At 39.8% G+C, this 20,054-nt stretch overlaps 1 protein-coding gene across 1 annotated transcript; it reads right to left on the bottom strand.

Moving 5' to 3' along the window:
- Positions 1-18,055: 18,055 nt before the first annotated feature.
- On the bottom strand, positions 18,056-19,465 carry LOC114311821 (glutathione S-transferase U19-like). The gene is made up of 2 exons (XM_082884774.1): positions 19,069-19,465; positions 18,056-18,585 (listed from the first exon to the last, which is right to left on the bottom strand). The coding sequence occupies exons 1-2, from the start codon at positions 19,405-19,407 to the stop codon at positions 18,241-18,243; spliced, it is 684 nt and encodes a 227-aa protein (XP_082740900.1). The 5' UTR covers positions 19,408-19,465; the 3' UTR covers positions 18,056-18,240.
- Between the last annotated feature and the right edge of the window lie 589 nt (positions 19,466-20,054).

Raw genomic sequence — 20,054 nt, 5'->3', positions numbered from 1 at the left:
GCTTCAAAACCTCAAAAACAACCCTCAAGAGGTCTCAGCTCCAAGGGATGGTGTAATGGTGGGTGCTTGTGAGCAAAAGTAAGACAAGCCACACACATTAAGCTCAAGAAAGAGAGAGAGAGATATAGGATAGATACAAATTCCTAACCCTAATATCAAAACCCTCTAAAATGTTATCTAACCCTAATGCCAAGAGAGGAGACTCTCTCTTATAGAGCTCTCTCTTGTAAAGCTTGTCAAATAAGCTTGGTTAGAGGGAAATCCCTCCATACACGTGTATGGAGGGGGACAGAGTTGGTGCCAGCTATCACAGCTGGCACAAAATATCTATATAAAGTAGATGAACAGTAGTCGGCTGCTCAAAAATGCCATTTTGACAAAATTGAGTGTCGACCGGCAATAAATAGTGCCGACCGGCAATATATATTGCCGATGGCAACAAAACACCAGCCGGTGGCTTCTGGCCATGGCCAGTGATGTGTGGGGATGCCTCACAAGGCATTCCCTGCCCCTCCAAGGCAAAACACAAGAGTTTGGTGCAAAACCAGACATTAAACAGTCGAGTTCGGAGATCCTGAGGCAAGGCGCGTAGCCGAGACCTCCGGGAACTCCAAACGAACACAAACATGGATGATCACCGGGTGTCCAAACGGTGACGTCCAAGTCTTGAGGACGGTCAAAAATGGGGTGTCTACAATAATCATTTTGAACATATCTTTACACAGTTGTTACTCATAGAGTTCTGGGCTACAGTAAAGCTAGAGCGCGTCCCCAGTCGCCAATCCTACACAGTTACAGATTGAACACACACACTAAGCTACACAGTTGGGAAAAGAATAACTTAATCCCTAATTGCCTCGGTGCGTTCTACATCTATATCCTCAATAAGATGCCTTAAACTAGGCCTAAGAATGCCTAGAATGAGATGAGGATGCAAAGATGCACTTGAAAAACATTTTCAGACTTTTCAGAAAACAGGGGTCACGCTCGAGCGTAGGTTAATCCGCTCGACCGGACATGCAGACAAAGGTTTCCGCTCGAGCGTAGACTTACCCGCTTGAGCGTTCTGCAAAACAGTCAAAAGTGCTGGATAGGCGGAAATCACGCTCGATCGGGCGCTCGACACCCGCTCGAGCATGAGACACAATATCCCGCTCGAGCGTCAATTATTCCGCTCGAGCGGACTTCAAAACAGAACAAAATGCTGGGAGCACGATTTCCACGCTCGAGTGCCGGTCACTCCGCTCGAGCGTGAGTCCAAATTCTGAAAATTCCAGAGTTGAACCTGAAGCTCAAAACCAAGTTTTAAACCATAAATTTCGATTCTCTTGGGCCAATTTTCCAGAAAACACATGAAAACTCATATTTTAACATGATTCAAAGCTCAATTTGTAAAATTAAAGCCCAAGGGTGTTTCAAATAAATCCAATTCAAACCGATTTCCATAAATATGAAGAACATGCAAACATGCATGAATTTAACTCATTTCAAAGCTTCAATTTGATGCTCTAAGGAGCCAATCGTTCTAAAAACAAGATGAAAACAAGGACTTAACATAACCATGAGCATGCATGAGACAATTCTCCATGGAATCAACTCAAATTCAACAATTCAAACATGCATGCATGGAATGAGCTCCAATTCAACATTTTTGAACCAAATCATGACTTAGTCCTACAATGAAGTATGAATCATGCAAGAACTAGCTCAATGACAACAATAAGAAGATGAGTTTCCTACCTTAGTCTTGTATTCGAGGTTTAGGAGCTCAATTATGAAATCAATCTTCAATTTATCAAGCAATTCTACAAGTGAACTCAATTCTCTCACTTCCCCTCTCTCTATGGCAGGTTGAACAAGGAGAATGGACTGATGAAATGTTTTGATTCAATGTATATACAAGGTCAAGCCTGAAACAAGGTTTGGTGTAATGGCCCACTCAAGGGCAAAGTTGTAGTTAAGTCAAACTATGATATTTAACTTACTTTAATCTAATTTAATCATTCCAAATCAATTTTCGGATAACTATACCATAAATCACATAAATTATGTTAATCACAAAACACTAATCGGTTTCCGGTTCGGCCGCCGATAAGGCCTTCAATTAGCAGTTTAAACACTAAAATACGAACAGATCAAATAAACAATCAACAGATAGAATTACAATTAAACAGATATACTCCGTCAAGTCAGTTCCAGTTTTCAGTCAATCAGTTCAATATTTAAATCAGTTCAGTTATCAGTCATAATCAGTTCAGTTTAACGGTAATCAGTGGTTATTCGGTAAACAGTGACGAGGGCTATTACACCAATCCTACCCCAATTGTCCAAAACACCCACTAACCTGCCGGATTCTCCTTTTGAGTCCAAGGTGGACCACACAGCATTGAAGGTGAGCAAGCTTGAAAAGCTGTTCAAGAAATCTCAGGGAGTCAAGTCCATCCCGGACATTGAGGATGGGTATACCGATGCAGCCGTGACGCTGCCAGACCGTTTTAAAATGCCACATATTGACCGCTTTGACGGGTCCGGGAATCCCATGGTGCACTTACGGCTGTTTTCAGACATATTGAGGTCGATGGGGCTCACCAGACTACAGAAGCTTTCTTTATTCGGCCGGACCCTGTCGGGTGTGGCGGCCATCTGGTACGCAAAACTGGAATACGATGTTAAGAGAAATTAGGATGAGATGGCTGAGGCTTTTGTCGCTCAGTACTCCTATAATACGCAGATCGAGGTCACAACCCGTGATCTTGCAACAACAAGGCAGGAGCCTAAGGAGAGCTTTTCGGATTTTGTGGCCCTGTGGAGGGCGAAGGCCTCAATGATGACCACTAGGCCTATAGATAAAGATCAAATCCGGATGATTGTGCGCAATCTCCAGCCAAAACTGATGCAGAAGATGATCGTTCTCCCCTTCCCCACCTTTTCAGATTTACATGAGATAGGAGTACAGATCAAGGACGCTATGAAGCAGGGCCTTCTTGACCAGGAGAAAGAGCAGCCTAGGAGGGCATTTTCCTGCAGTTCGAATGCGACCACCATTGGTGATGCAGCAGCAAGATCTTTTGAAGTGGGCATGGTTACCACCTCCGCATCAAAAATAGCTACCCCATTCACCGGTGCGTCCGGGAGTAGCTCACAAGAAACCAAATATCCACCTCGAGTCAAAAGGGTTTTCACCCCACTTCATATGCCTTTGTCAAAGGTTCTAGAGGTCTTACTCCAAAAGGACATTTGAAACCGTTGGAACAACGGCCCCTACCCGATCCTATCCCTGCAAAGCATGACCAGACTAAATACTGTGCCTACCATCAACAAACCAGTCATGACACCGACAGTTGCTTTCGTATGCGCCATAATGTACAAGATCTGTTTGACAACGGGGTCATTGCCGCACCAGGTTTTGTAAAGTCTATCGGCACTTGATCAGTGAACTTATGGGGGATAATGTGATTATGTGATCGGGGAATGAACCAGCCGCGGGTGGCACTCGATTTACTCCAGATGTGGCGTATGGCACGCACTGTTTTGAGCATTTGCGAATGCTAGTTTCTGATTGGGGTATTTAGGTCAGTTTTGTTGTGTTGTTTTGAGTCTGTCTCTTTGTTTCGGGTCTGTCTTGTTGTATCGAGTCAGTCTTGTTGTGTTAGAGTCAGGTGATTCTGAGGGTGTTACCTCGGGCATCACTATTTTGTGTTTGTCTTTTTGCTTTCTTTTGAGTCTATTTCTGCCAGGGAGCCAGTTGTGCCAACAGATTTTGAATGAAACAGCAGTGATTTTCACACTCTTGTGTTTGTTTCTGCCTTGCGCCAATTGTGCCAAGAAGTTTGAATAAGCGGCAGTACTTTTCACCCGCTCTTCTGTGCCTTGAAATTGTTGCATTGACCTAAGTTTTTCAAAAATTTTTAAACACTGTGGTGAAAACAAAGAGGGAGGAATTCCTTAGGTTTTGCAAAGTTTGATCAATTGAGAGAAAGAGAGGCATGCTAAGCCCTTAATGAATGAAATCATGTTTGTTAATATGAGTACTGAGAAGGACCCTGGCTTGATCCAGATTGGTTCCATACTATCTTCAGCGCGAGCGATTTGTCACTTTCTTAAAAAATTTCAAAAACAAAATATTTTTGCGCGGTCCTGCGAAGACTTGTGCGGAATCGCTCTTGAGATTGTGCAGCCTAGGATCGCTTTCAGCCTCAAGATTCAACCCTTTTGCTCTCAAAACCTTGAACTTGGGATCAGAATGATCAATGGTCAACCATCAATGTGAGGCCTGTGTGGCCAGATTTAAAGCAGCCCTCGAACAAGAGGCACCAAAGTCAGATCAAGAAGATCAGTTGTGATCAAAGGAAGCTTGCAAAGTTAGATCAGAAGCACCCCTCGAACTAGGGGCAAAAGAATTTCAAATGTGCTCGAAGAGTCAAAGATGAAGAACGGCAAGAATGCCAAATCTCAGAAGGGAGGAAAGAAGAAAGCATTGCTGAAGAACAACTGAGTTCCTATCCACAACACTAGGGGCAAATTCACCCCCCAGATGGACATCTACATCATTAGCAAACAGTTGCCACTCTCCTAGATACAGATGGCTTCAAAACCCTAAAACCATTTGGCATAGACTTGTTACACTTTTACCCTTTGAGAGGCTCGCTGGGCTGAAAACCCGGAAAGGCGACCCAGGCAAAAGTTAGAGCAAGAGAAAAATACAAAAAAAAAAAAGAAAAAAAATGCAAAAGAAAAGAGAAGAGAAAAGATAAAAAGATTTGAAAAAGAAAAGACAAAAAAAAAGAGAAGAATTGAAAAGAAAAGAAAAACAAAGCTCGCAAGGTTGAAAACCCAGAAAGGCGGCCTTGGCAAAAGTTAGAGCGCAAAAGGAGAGGTTAATACCTGAGTGTACCTTAACCTCGGAACTACACAAGGCTTGATTCCCATGTTTGGGATACGTAGGCAATTTCATTCTGAAGTCCAGCAGTAAAACACTTCAAATCTGACTGTATCCATGTGATGGCTCTGGTCATCTTTGTCTTCTTTGTATCCGAGAATTTGGTTGTAATTGTCACTGTGAGGACTGGTTACCATGTGCTGCAGCGCTATTCAGACAAGGGGCAACTTTCTGTTGCCATACAATGTGCCGCGGTGCTATTCAAACAAGGGGCAACTTTCCGTTGCCATGCAGTTTCCTTCAAGCAAGGGCCAATTTTCCTTCGGATCTGAGGTTGTGCATCTCGAGGGTAGGTTTCGTGCTCATTGAGCAGTGGCTGTTTGCAAAAATAATTTTTGAGAATTTTTACTAAGGTTGACTATTCTCTCGAAAATTATTCCACTTTTCCAAAACTGGACCATTTCTTTGGCCCAAAAAGGAAAACTTTCAGTGCTCATAACCTAACTTGCATGATTTCAAATCAGAAAATCGAACAAGCATGCTAATCTAATTCTTATGTTGGTCAAAATTGTTTTACAGAACGTAAAAAACAAAAAATGGTCAAAATAATGAACTAGGGGCACAGTTGAGTCAGGCTTCCTGTCTTTCCTCTGTTGTCAGTGCATTTGCCAGAAAGGGCACCATACTTGCCAATAAGCGTACTCTCCCTGCCAGAAAAGGGCACAACTGAAATTGTCAACAAAAGAGCTGAAAGCTCTCTCATCCTCCAAGCAACGAGGTATCAAGCCAAGTGCGAAGCACGAATTGGAATGGATCAAGATATCCCACTCCCTCATCTGGATAGATCTAACCACGTCCAAACTCCCCGGCAGAGCATCGACAGCCGATGTCAGCTGCAGATTCGTTACACGCTTAGTTACAGCACAACCCCTCTATGGGAGGAACTCACTAGCTGCGCGCAGAAAAAGAAGAATCTAGCTGAGTGCTAGGAGCAAGAGCCCACAACTTTTTGTTTATCTATCAACCACCCTGGGGAGGGATGAAAAATGAGAGATTAAAGAATAGAGAGATGTGCACTGAGAGGAAAAGCAAGAAAAGGGTTTTGAGAGAAAAACTGAGCTTGAAGGCCGAGTGATGTGAGAATCACAAATGAGAAAGGGTGGGAAACAATACCTAGAAAAAACAGGCTCCCTGTGCACGTCTGAGTGTCGTGTCTTTTTGTTTTACCTCGATTCTTGTCTTGAGTCATTTTTGAGTGTCTGTGTTTGTGTTTAGGTTGTTTACCTTTTGTTTTCCGTTGTTGAGTCGTAGTGCGCTATGTTCAGTCGTAGGCTCAATACCCCGGTCAAAGACTCATCTCTCAATTTCAAAAATAAAATCATTTTGCGCTCCGAGTGCCGTGCCGTTCTCCACATCTGTACAAAATAGGATTGGTTCTTTCATAAAGCCGCAGGGTTCAACCCAGGTCATGTCAGAACAGTAGAGCCAGGGCCTATCTGAAACTATGAAAGTTCCAGACCACAAAGCAAAAGAAAAGAGGGAAAATTTCGGGTATCTGAGTTTGTTTCAACTTCAGTAAGTTCCGAGACTACATTCCGTGTCTTCAGGTCTTGCCAATGCTCCGAAGTATGAGTGTGCCTCTACCTCAAGCTCAAGTCTGATTCAAGCCAGAATGGTGATCAAAAGTGCTCTCCCTGAGTACCATTCCCTACTAGAGGCATCATGGCCATGTTTGCAATGAGTTCCTAAGAGACCAACTGCGACGGTGGAAACTAGAGTTCGAATGACTTATGCCTAGAACACAAAGGTTTGGGATTTCCGAGACTAAAGTCTGGTTTAAATACCCAGGGGTATATCATCGGCTTGAAATCTGTATGGAAGCCCCATAGGTTGAGATAGCGTGTATGTACCTCAATTCTGGATACCGAACCAACCTCGTCTGTCACCCCGTTAGAGAATAGGGAAAGTTGTGAATATGATCAGAAAGAAAGGCAGCATCCAAAGTGTTCTACGTGAAGAACCCTTGTCAGTATTTCAGAGCCTTTGTACTATAAGTTGAAGGTAAGTGTTCGAAGAGCACGAAGGGAGATCCCCGTCAGAGTAGAGCGGTTCATCGTCACTTATCCCACGATGTGCTTTCTAAAGCGCCGCTACGCTTGTTTATTGCGTTCCTTAAACATCATGCATTGTATTGCATTGTACCTATCAAGTTTCTTTCTCATTCATGCACGATATTGTATGTACGGTTCATTCAAAGAAGTTCCGTTTGGGATCATTTATTTAGTGTATCAATCATACTTCATTCAGTTAGTGTATCAATCACACTTCATTTACTTAGTGTATCAATCACACTTCACTTCCTTCATTTACTTAGTGTATCAATCACACTTCACTTTCTTCATTCGCTTAGTGTATCAATCACACTTCATTTATTTAGTGTATCAATCACACTCTCTTCACTTAGTGTGTCAATCACACTTCTTTCATTTTGTGTATCTATCACACACATTCTCATTTTCTGTATCTATCACACACATTCTCATTTTCTGTATCTATCATACACATTCTCATTTTCTGTATCTATCACACATATTCTCATTTTCTGTATCTATCACACACACCCACCTTTAGTGTATCCATCACACTTGTTCACATAGTGCATCTATCACACTTTGTGTTCACCTTTAGTATATCTATCATACTCTGTTCACATAGTGCATCTATCACACCTTGTGTTCACCCTTTGTGTATCTATCACACGCTCGCTTTGTGTATCCATCACACTTGTCCACTAAGTGCATCCATCACACTTCGTGTTCACATTTAGTATATCAATCATACTCTGTTCACTAAGTACATCTATCACACTTCGTGTTCACATTTAGTATATCAATCATACTTTGTTCACTAAGTGCATCTATCACACTTCGTGTTCACCTTTTGTGCATCCATCACACTTGTTCACTTAGTGCATCTATCACGCTTCGTGTTCACCTTTTGTGTATCCATCACACCTGTTCACTTAGTGCATCTATCACGCTTCGTGTTCACCTTTTGTGTATCCATCACACTTGTCCACTAATCGTATCTATCACACTTCGTGTTCACATTTAGTATATCAATCATACTCTGTTCACTAAGTGCATCTATCACACTTCGTGTTCATATCAATCATACTTGATCACTAAGTGCATCTATCACACTTCGTGTTCACATTTAGTATATCAATCATACTCTGTTCACTAAGTGCATCTATCACACTTCGTGTTCACATTTAGTATATCAATCATACTCTGTTCACTAAGTGCATCTATCACACTTCGTGTTCACATTTAGTATATCAATCATACTCTATTCACTAAGTGCATCTATCACAGTTCGTGTTCACATTTAGTATATCAATCATGCTCTGTTCACTTAGTGCATCTATCACACTTTGTGTTCACCCTTTGTGTATCTATCACACGCTCGCTTTGTGTATCCATCACACGTTTACTTAGTGTATCTATCACACGCTCGCTTTGTGTATCCATCACACGTTTACTTTGTGTATCCATCACATGTTCACTTTAGTGTATCTATCACTACACACGCTTTGTGTGTCTATCGCACATGCTTACTCACTCTGTGTATCTATCACACCTCGTCCACTTTTGTGTGTCTATCGCACATGCTCGCTAAGATTGCATAATCTTTTTATATCCTTTCTGCATGTAATGCAGTTTGGTTTTTATTCGCTTGCTTAAATTGTTGCATTTATAGTGTATACGTGCTTCATTACAGCTTCTTTTTCATGATCATAAGTTATGTTCGACTTTGTGCATGCCCCTTGCATTTTGCCCCTGCCTACGGGCACTTTTCTTTGTTATCTCGCCTGTTTGTCTAAGTCTTCGGCCTTGTCAAAAATGGGTCGTCTCTAGGCTTTGACATTCACTCCCGTCACTTACGACTTTCGAGTTCTGTCAAAGAGGGGCAACTGTAGACACCCCATTTTTGACCGACCTTAAGACTCAGACGTCACCAAATGAGTGCTCAGTGATGTTGCATATTGTGCTCGTTCTGAGATTGCGGAGTCTCGGCTGCGAGCCTTGCCTCCGGACTTCAGAGCTCTTTTGTGCTTTGTCTCGGTTTGCGAACTAGGTCCTGTTTTCTCTATTTTCTCTTCCCGAAGGGAGGGAGAGGTCTCGTAGACCATCTCTCAATGGCCATAGGCTACGTTTCGTGGTCGTAGGCCATTTTTCCCATTTGGAGCCCAGTTTTCGATTTTCGGAGCCGTCGGCCGTGTGCCTCGGTTCAGGACCGCTTAACCACTTCCATTGGCTCCGATTTTGGGCACACCCCTTATTTCCTCCCTTTAGAGGGACACTGTGGCCCGGGGGACCACCTTCGTGGTCATACGCCACTTTTGGTGCCTAGCAGCCTGCTTTCGGGGCCCCGAACTGCGCGTTTTGGCCCTCGAACCTTCGTTTTGCATCCGTTTTGGTCCATTTTTGGTAGAGGCCCTATTTTCATTGTTAGGAAGATGGTAGGATGGTGGGAGGCCACCTTTTCCCTTGAAAAACTAGTTTTCTCATTTTCTCTCTCCAAAAGCCGATTTTTCTGACAAAAAGTTGGTTTTTCTCACTTTTGAGCCACAATTTCTGGTTTTTCACACCATCATTGTGTTGTGCTCATCTGGGAGGCCACCAATATGGGTAGGCCGACCAGTAATTCTTCTTAACCCTTTTGAACCCCTCTAAAAAGCTAATTTTTCTCTCTCTCGGGTCACATTTTCTGGTTTTTCACCACACAGCTGTATTCTACTCATCTGGGAGGCCATCTTTCTGGGGAAGCCGACCAGTTTTTTTGCTTGACCCTTTTGACCCTTGGTCGGCCGACCAGAGGGAGTGGCCGGCCGGCCACCTTAGTTGGTCGGGCAACTTTCTGCTTTTTGCTCTTCTCATGTGTGTTCCAGCTGTGCCAGTTGTTTTGCACTTGACCCACTGTCCGAGGGTTTTGTCCCTGTTTTGGTCCTTAAAAGGGGGTTTTGACCCCTTTGCTTGGTTGGTAGGAGAAGTTCGACCCTTTTAGTCAAGCTTCTTGAGGAAGCTTGACCCTTTTGGTCTAGCTTGACCCACTGTCCGAGGAAGCTTGACCCTTTTGGTCTAGCTTCCTCAAGAAGCTTGACCCCTTTGGTCAAGCTTCTTTTAGAAGCTTTCAACCTCTCTCTTGGCTTCTCCAAGAAGCCTTACTTCTCTCCCTCTATATAACCAACCCTCCATCTCATTTTCCAAGGGTTAGACATTTGGTTAAGGCATACACACTCCATCCTCCATAGCCTTCTTCTCCAAGCTCCAAAACCCTAGTTTTCTTGGCCTTTTTGCACTACAATCCTTAGCACCACACCTCCATTATCCATTCCAGCACTTTGGGACTGACTTGCAAGGGTTGAAGGTTCACCAACTTGGTCCAAAAGCTCCAGCTTTGCTGCTCTTCAAGGGTAAGTACCTATTTCCCTTAAACTTGTATTTTTTTGCTCCATTGATTAGCCTTACTTACAAGTATTTTTGGACTTTGTCATAAACTAGAAAGTGTCATATTTTGAGTTTCTCTTGAATATTTATTAAGGACATTTTTCTGTTTGAGGCCTCCTACACCCTTGTATGTTTTATCCCTTTTTGTAGGCCTATTTTGCATCATATCTTAGTCTTATTTGAGAGCATTTTAGAGATTTGTCATAAACTATAAAAAGTTTCCTTTTGAGCTTATAAATATGTTTTTTTAAAACACTTTCTCTGTTTGGGGTCATCTACCCCCTTTCATGCTTCATTCCTTCATATTTAGGGCTATGCATTAGAGCATTCGCATTGGCCTTGGTTCGGCCTCCTAGCCACTGAAATCCAGTAGATTTTCAGTGGCTTGGATGTATGTTTGGGAGCTAAAATCAGAGGGGGGTGACCCCCTCTCTCCTTGTCTTGTTGGTTGGCCCTATTGGCCTTCCAAAGGGCCCTTCACTTGCATGTTGTGAAGTCACTTTTTGGGCCCAATTTGGTGAGTTTCAAGGCCTTCCTTAGCTCTGTCCAGAGCCTCTTTGGTCTTATTTTATGTCTATAATGCATGTGTAGAACAATTCCATTCAAGGCCTTTTGAGGGGGCCTTTCATTGTATGCTTCACCGACCCATTTCAGGGCCAATTTGGTGAGTTTTAGGCTTGTCATATTGGGTTTCCAGAGTTGGGTTTTCCATGCTAAGTGTTCTTGTTGTATGTGCTTAACAACCCCTTGTATGGCCCTCTAAAGGAGCTCATCATTTTTGTATGCATTGGCTGTATTTCAGTGGTTATTTGGGCATATTTTAACATGTTTTGTTCACTGTTTTTGGCTGGTTTGATGAGATCTCATGCGCATCCTATAGTTGTAATACAACCCATACTTACTAGCCAATGTTGCATGCTATTTTAGTCTGTCATGTTAGCACTGTTTGGCCATGCTTAAAACTGATAATGTGCTTATTTTGGGCCACCTTAGCTCTATTTTTGGGTCTTGTGGTTGAATGACGTTAGTTTTGCATGCTTGTAGTTCAACGCACTTGCCTATCTTCGAGTTTTGAAGTTCATTGCATGCATGTACTGAGATATTTTCATGTTTTGAGCCTATCATTCATCACATTTCAGAGCTTACCTGAATGCCATATTGCCATGTTTTCGTCTCTTTAGATGTGTTTGAGAGTCGGGCTTGTATGCCCGTTTTACCGACCATTGAATGAGCCCCATTCCGTTGCATTCCAAGCCACCATTTTAGGTCAATTCCCCACTATTTCAGACCTGCCTAGGGTCTATTTGGGGTTGGTTTTTCCTTTGGTGCATTGTTTCGGGTATCTCTAGTGTAACGCACTTCACTAGTTTCGGTACCCGGGCCCCCTAGCTTGCATTGTGTGCCATGTTTGCATGTTTCTGGACCATTTTTGTATCATGTTTCAGTGCTGGAAATTTCATGTTTGTATGCCATCTTTCATCCCCTGCAATGCTTTGGTAGAGTGGCATTTTATGCCTTAGGTTTGGTCCTTGGAATTCATGCATGCATTTCGATTCTCTCATTTTCATCACATGGCCACTGATGTGAGTGTGGCTAAGGTCCACTCATGTTGGTGTAAGTCCATCATGCATTGTGTATGCCATTTCAACCCATAGCATTGCGTATTCTAGGTTGCATTTTAGAGCATTGTGTATGCCATGTTACATCACGCGCATTGTGTATGCCATTTTAGTACAGAGCATTGCGTATGCTAGGTTGCATGTTAGTCGCATTGTGCATGCCATTCCATTTGCATGGTGCTTGGAATAGGGTTTAGTCCAAGCACGGGAAGCGAGGGGCGTTTCGTACTCCAAGTGACGAAATGTGCCTCGATTCCCGGTCCCCGACGTTCTTGATTATCTATGATAGAATTGTTGGCTTCATATGTTTATACCTGCATTCATGTCATATTAAAACGTGCAATTCGGTCTCTCGGCCATCATGCATCGAAATGCGTGATTGGTGGCTCGAGAACCGAGGGCCACACTCCCTAGAGCTTGTGCAAGGACGGGGAGGAGTGGTCGCGCACACATATGTTGAAAATACATTGCTTTCTCTCTTTCTTGCCTTTGTTGTAGAAAAACCAGAGTCCAGGGGCAGAAAGTGGTCGACCGACCAGGTTTTCTAGTAGGCCGACCACCTTTTTTGGTTTTCACCATGAGGGGTGGTCGGCAGGGGGTTTCCAAGCCAATACCTGGTCGGTGGCTTTTCCAAGGTGGAGTTTCAGCCTTCTGGAGCTTTGTGTAAGTTTCTGAAATCAGCTGCAAACAATGGTGAGACAAGGCATCGCGATGGAATTTACCAACAAAGCGCATCGAGCATGCATGCATCCATTATCACCTGAAACAGAGCCGGGACAGCCCATTTGCATGCCAGTTTATAGCTTACTTAGCTAATTTGTTAATTAGTTAATGGTTGTGTAATAATTAGCTGTAATTCGGTATTCATTTCGAACTGTATTATTTATTCGGACCCTCTGAGCGAAAGCGCAATTGTAATAAGTATGTGTGCGTGTGATGTATGTCTTCCAACCCCACGTCTTTCTCCCTTTTATTTACCAGCTTATGATGGTTAGAGTAGGGCATGTTTCAATTAGCATACTTATGCTTGTATGTTTGCATCATTCATCTGTATTGCATGCACCGGGCTCGGCGCATCATATTAACTGCATTTGTATTTCAATTCCGAGTTGAATACTTGTTAGTTGCAACATTTCACAAGCCATCTTTAGAATAGCCGAGCCTATCTTAGTTGCATTTTGCATGTGTTGCATTAGGCATTTCTGTATAGTTAGGATCACGCATGGATTTCTAATTAGCTTCTGTTTTGGCTTGGAGTACCCAGTAAGTGGTTATGCTCTAGCATTCTTGCACGCGTGTGAGTGACTGCCATGATAGCATGCTTTACCATGAGGCTATTTGCTTATATGATATAACTGCCCGAATGCCTGTGGGTGAAGGTTGGGTTATTTGAATTGGAATAATGCATTGATTGTGAGTTTTAAGCCCACTAGATAGTGGCAAAATCATCTTTTCTAAGCCCACCTGAGGGTGGCAAATCCACATTTTAGCCTACTTACGAGTAGCAAACCGTTTTCAAAACAAACATGAGATTTTTGTTCCAATTCAGGCGATCCAGTCTATACTGTATGCTGTGCGCATCACATAGTAAATCTATGCTAATAACCGGAATAAGAACGCATAATGTTTTCAAAACTAGATATCATGGTTAGTAGAGGCCGATCTTTGATCGGGCGAGTGGGGGTGCTCACGAAGTGATCTTCCCCAATCGTACCCAAGCTCCCGAGCCGAGGCAACTTTGGTGATGACGGACACGTGGTCTTAGGCAACGAGTTAGGATTTCCTAAATTTCCCAAAATAAAATATTTAGGTGGCGACTCTGTATCTGGCAAAGTAGTTCATGTTTGGCACTTCTTTCAAAAAATCTGTTTTCAAAAACGATTTGCCAGATTAGGACTCTTTGATGATTCACCGGTCTTGCATTGCACTCCGCGAGATTAGATACAGGACTGTGACATTGAGTCCTGAACTGTAGTGAGCCCATACGAACAAAACGGGGGATTTCCCTCATGGGACATTCGGGCGCGTCTACAGTGTTACAATTAATGGTTGACAAAAAACTAATCCGATCAAATAGCTATCGATATCCGATCAACGTAATTTTTTACAAGAATATAGTACTTTACGAGTTCTACACATTGCACGGTTCTAATTACCAAAATAAGACCCGTGGTGAGCCCCTACGAACCGAACATCACAGTCCAATTCAATGTCCTTAAAGGAGGCAAACATATCCTATTCAAACCCTCTGCCCACTACTCTGCCACTGTACAGCCTATTCTTCTCTCCCTTCTCCAATACACTAAATTATACAATTTTTTAATATATATTTTTTCGTAAAAAGTCAAAAACTTATCCCAAACAACCATATTTTTTTTTTCTCAACTTTTTAGTCTAAAAAGTCAAAAAGTGCACTTATTTAAGACATTCCAAACAACCCCTAAATCATTGCTGGGAATATAATCAAATAGTGTTTTAAGACTAATCAATAATTTTTTCTATGAGCGTGGGTCCAATTTTGAAAAAAAACACTTCATTGCAGCCATGTTTGCCATGTAACTTATTTTTGACTTATTGTGTTTAAAAAATAAAAAATAAGTCTACAAATATATCCCTATTAAGGTGTCATTTGGGAATAGACTATTTTAATAATTTTTTGACATTTTAGCTAAAATATGAGGTAAAACAAATTAGTATGTTTTGAATGACTTTTTAATTTTTTACAAAAATATGTGCAAAAAATAAAAAGAAAAGGAAATTTTTTATTTTTTGATATCAGTTATAGATTTTTTGATTTTTTTTTTAATAATTTTTTTATTTTTTGGCTAAAACTATTGTATGCCAAACGAGGCCTGAGAGGTGCATGATGTGCCCATGGTCTATATCCCTGTTTGGCAGCTTATAAGCTGCTTATTTAAGCTTTTAATTTAATTTTAGCTATAAATATGTGTTTGGTGTAACTTAAATTATCAAATTATAGCTTATTTGTAAGCTATTTTCAGCTTTGGGGGGAAGCAGCTTGGGGGATGCTTATTCAAATAACTTATGCGCACAACTGGGGTGGGGGGGCTGAAATGACTTAAATGCCCCTTCAAAACTTGAAAAATTACAGAATTGCCATTATATAAACCCTCTTCTGTTGCCCTAGCATGCTCCTCGCCTTCATACTCTCTTCTCTTCTGTTTTCCTCTCTGGCGACCGACGACGAGAACTCCACCACATTTGGAAGATCACAGTCAATTGAATTCCTTTCCTCCCTGTTTTCCTTTGATCTGCACTTAAAAGGTAAGATTTCATGCCCTTCGTTTGTTATATATAGATATATGTATACACACACATCGAGCGTTGTCTCTCTCTCCTTCTGTCTTTCTCTCTCTTTCCCTTCTCTCTCTAATTTTTGGGTGATCTCTTCCATGTTCAAAATCAACCAACAAAGCTACAAATCCTAAATCTTCACTTGTAAAATACTTATATATTAATCAATGTATTTCCTCACAACCAAAAATACAAACCGGACACACAGATACATCTAAGACAGTATTTTACTGTGAAATGGTGGCAAACAAGGCTTGTGAAGGGCTCTGTTTTGTTTAATTTCTGTTTGGTTAGCGAGAATTTCTGTTTAGTTGGCAAACAAAGCTTGCGAAGGGCTTTGTATTCACACTTTGTTTTAGCTTCTCACACTCAAGTTGATGCACTCGAGAGGAACTAGTTTTCCTAATATTAAGAGCTGTTCAAAAATGCTTTTTTAGTTCTAAATAGATTTTTTATTAGATTTTTTTTATCACTTGACAAAAAAGATAGTCAAATAGTAAGGCACATGTTAATAATACACATGAATTCATATCTACATCTGATGATAAATAAAACTAGATTAGAAATTCGTTCATTTAAAAACTTTTTTCATTGTGCAATTCATAGATGAAGTTTGTGGCTATCATGGACTATCCAAACCCATCCGTGCAAAATTGCATGTTTATGAGTTCATAGAATATGAATATCAGTGATTGAATAAGCTTGTTTATTTTAATGGGATTGGATTAAGTTATTTGAGTGAGGTTTTTGTGAATCACAGTTTGGTTGTTTTTTTTTCCCCCTAAACCGCTTTGCTCCAATCCATGCACACCCCTAACTTAACAGATGGACACTACACATTGAGTTGTGGGTGTTGGAAAAATAGTTTTTTTGTGACTTTAATGTAAAAATGTACCAAATTAGGTACTAAATAATCAACTTTCATTAATGAAATAACTTTTTCAAAATTTGAAGTGAAGAAAATGACAAAATTACAATTTTTATATTCATAAGGGCAAAAATGACAATTACACAGCAAAAAGCTATTTTACAGCTTATTTACCAAACAATACTCAACTGCTTAAATCTATAATCCTACAACTACACCAAGCAGGTTACTAACTTATGCTCACAGCTGTAAACCATAATATGTTAAGCTATAATCTATAATTTATTATCACTTTCCCACTGTTCTACCAAACTAGGCTTATATTAATCACATTATAAAAATAATTAATTAAATTAGTTAATTAAGTTAATTTCTAATTATTGTTCTTTTTTTTTTCTAATTCAATTTTAAATTTGAATTAAAAAAATGATTAATATGAACTATTCTAATATTTTCATTAAATTTTCATCAATTTTATTTTAGAAGTTTTCCTTTTATCCCTAATTTTTCTTTTCATCAAATTTGATTTTAAAAAAAAATTATCTTCGACACTTCATCTTTTTAAATTTTCATCAAATTCAAATTTGATGAATTCACAATTTGATAAATAAAAAAAATGATTTTTCTTGATTGATGAACATTTTATGAAAGGATTGTAGATGACTTTTAAATATTTTTTTGTCAAATTTAAATATGATGAAAGAAAAAATGAAGGATTAAAAATGTTCTAACATATTACATTAATAACATTATATTAGAGGAAATTACAAAAAACTCTCAAGGTTTTATCTTGGCAATAAATCAAATCATAATTTTTTAATATTTTAAAATTTAAATTAAAACAATTAAAAAGTTTAGAATATTCAAAACTTGTCTAATATAATCATTCATTATGGATTGTTTTTTTCCAAGAAAATTATGATAATGCAATACAGAACAGGAAGCTATGGTTTTTTAAATAAAAATTCAGTATAATAAATTTTGTTTTTCACAAGATATAGCCAACCGACTTACAATATAACCCAAGGCGACCTCTCTCTATTTGTATTGATAAAACATACCTTGTACCTATGAGAAATTCTATTAACTCAGAACTCTATTCTAGATTTTCGCTTAGAATTACTTTGTGGAGATGGAAATTAAATTGGTGAAGTGTGTGATGTTTATGAGGGAAATGAATTTGAACCATTAATCGTTATTTATACATAAATTCTGACTAAAAAACTTTAGACTTGTAGTTTTTCTGCTGTACTAATTACTCAAGAACGTACAAAGATACCAAATATTAAATTTTCCACATTGATTGAGGAAGAAAACCTAGAATATCAACAGTCCTTGACATTCTGCTGAGAAAATTAAGAAAATTAAGTTTCAGACTAAAAAGAACATAAGTAAATTTGCAAATGTATATCCTAAAGTTTAAATTTGACAGACTTCTATATGCATGATTGTTTTCAACTGTACAACCATATACTCCAATCTTGTGTTCTTCAATTTTGCAAACAAAATCACCTTTGGAAATTGGTGTTGCACTTCAAACATTTTCCAAGTCAAGTGGTGCTTCGTTAGTGTATTTTCTTTAGCATAAAGTAAATAGAAGTACAAGAGATATACTTCAGTGCGAGATTCATTAACCAACCATTTTAACTAACTATTATACCATATTCAAAGCATCCACATTAGAAATTGAAGAACTACCCATTTGTGAGAGCAATTCACTATTTGTGTCTCTTCATTACTCATAGCAATTTGATCTTGCTCAATTTCATCAAATGCTGAACAAGATCTTCTAGTATGCTTCAATCAAACGGAAGTTGTGCGAATCAAAATATTAATAATCATCAAATCAGACCTCTTTCAATTGAAACAAAAAAAAGTTCTCTTCTTTATTTCAAGTATTACACAAACAAAACATTCTCCTTAAGCAAACATAACATCTAGAGATTGAATGGTAGAAATAAAAAGACAAAAATAAAAGGGGATCCCAAAAGAGAACTATGAAACTATATGACATATAACACTCAAATCAAACATTCGTCTAGAGATTTACTTAGCCTGGAGCTTCTTTTTGCGCTCCAACATGGAGTCATAGACCTTGTGCTGGTCAGGAAGATGCTTTGACACACTCTCCTTTTCCATACACCGATGAACCCAAGCAACAAGTGCAGAGCACTCTGCCACAATGCTGAAGTTGCCACACTGCTCATAAGCAAAGAAAAAGCTATAAGATGGAACCAATGCCACATCCACAATGCCAAAGATCTCTCCCACAAAGTAAGCCTTGTCTCCAAGTTCTCCTTCCAACACCTTCAAGTACCCTATGAGGTCATTCTTTGCTGTTTCTTGGGCTTCGCCTGTGGAAAACATTAGCTGCCTCCCAGCGCTATAAATCTGTATAACATATCACATGTAAGTGTTGGTCAGAAGGCATAATATTTACTAATTATGATCCTCTATCTCCACTCCCCTATCCCAAAGTACTCACAGTGGTTGGTTCGTATGAGAATTTTGAACAATGAGAATCTCAAAGTATTATGCAACGACTATATGAGTGCATTAGAGCAAGTGTATAGAGAAATTTTGTATGCCTACAAATGCACCCTTGAGACTTGCTTAGGATTTAGGATTTAGAATTAAGGTGCGCGTAAGCTAATCCGGCAGTCATCAAAAAAAGTGTACAGAGAAATTTAGGAATAGAAGATCATGTGTCCAATGTTTATGGTTAGACTTACTCTATCCCATAGAAGAATCTTAAGGTGTAATTGAATTGAGTGACTATTTAGCTCCTCTGCCATTTTGGTAAGCTTTTTATGTATAATTTTTTTTTTCTTGGTTTTTTTGGGTCTGCAAATCATTTTCATGTACAGATAAGACAGAGATAGAAGAGTAAGGCCTCCCCTTCTTGTCAACATAATCAGCCCAGAACCTGGCTTGAGCTCGCTGGTGAGGATCAGAAGGCAACAATGGCGATTTGTGATTCCAGATTTCATCGATGTACTGAACAATGATGAGTGACTCGCACACCGGTTTGCCGTTGTGGATCAACACCGTGATTTGCTTGTTGACAGGGTTCATCTTCAAGAGCAGTGGGCTCTTGTTGCTCAGGTCCTCTTCCCTGAATTCATAATCGACCCCTTTCTCAGCCAAGGCAATTTTCACCCTCGTTGAATAAGGGCTAATCCAGGTGCCTAAGAAAATGAGTTCGTCTGCCATTGATGATGATGATGTCTCACAACTCAGTGTGGATAGATCAAAGATTGAATGAAGAACCGGGAAGGGAAGGAAAGTGTGTTTAGGCCATGTTTGTTTGGGCGGACTGGATTAGCATTCCATGACTAATAGTCCTAGGACTACGAATCCGTTGGATTATGTATCCTATCTTAACTAATAGTCAAGATCAAAATAATTAGTCTGTACTTCAATTGTTTAACCAAACATCGGATTAATAATTTTATTGAACTATTAGTCCAATCCTAAGCTCATGTCCACCCAAACAAACATGGCCTAGTGAATTTTGTTTAAGGTGTTTATTTTTATGCCAGTTCAAAATCGTCGTAGAATTTTCGATGCCATATTTTTTCTGTTAGTGTTTTGGGAAGGAAGGATGGTCATAGCGTGCGTCATGATTGATATTATGGCAATGAGCGACCTCTGCTGCTCGGACACCCTGTTTGAATAATTTCTCCTGTTCCATGATGGTGTTCGAACTTGGCTTAGTTAATTTTTTAATTTTTTTTTGACTATTTTATGAGATGATAAAAGTTAAATTTGAGATGATTTATGAATTTTTTTGTAATTGAATAACTGGTTATGAGAGAAAAAATAATTAATTAATATATAAGGTGTGACATTTTATCTTA

The sequence above is a fragment of the Camellia sinensis genome, chromosome 8, assembly GCF_055761805.1.
Source record: "Camellia sinensis isolate YWXY chromosome 8, ASM5576180v1, whole genome shotgun sequence".
Taxonomy (NCBI): domain Eukaryota; kingdom Viridiplantae; phylum Streptophyta; class Magnoliopsida; order Ericales; family Theaceae; genus Camellia; species Camellia sinensis.
The sequence above is the reverse complement of the archived record's forward strand: the minus strand, read 5'-3'. Positions and strand labels throughout refer to the sequence as shown.

Coding starts and splice junctions, on each gene's coding strand:
- LOC114311821 (XM_082884774.1), bottom strand. CDS start 19,407: ATGGCAGACGAACTCATTTTCTTAGGCACCTGGATTAGCCCTTATTCA. Junction 18,586..19,068: donor GGCCTTACTCTTCTATCTCT/GTCTTATCTGTA, acceptor TATGTTATACAG/ATTTATAGCGCTGGGAGGCA.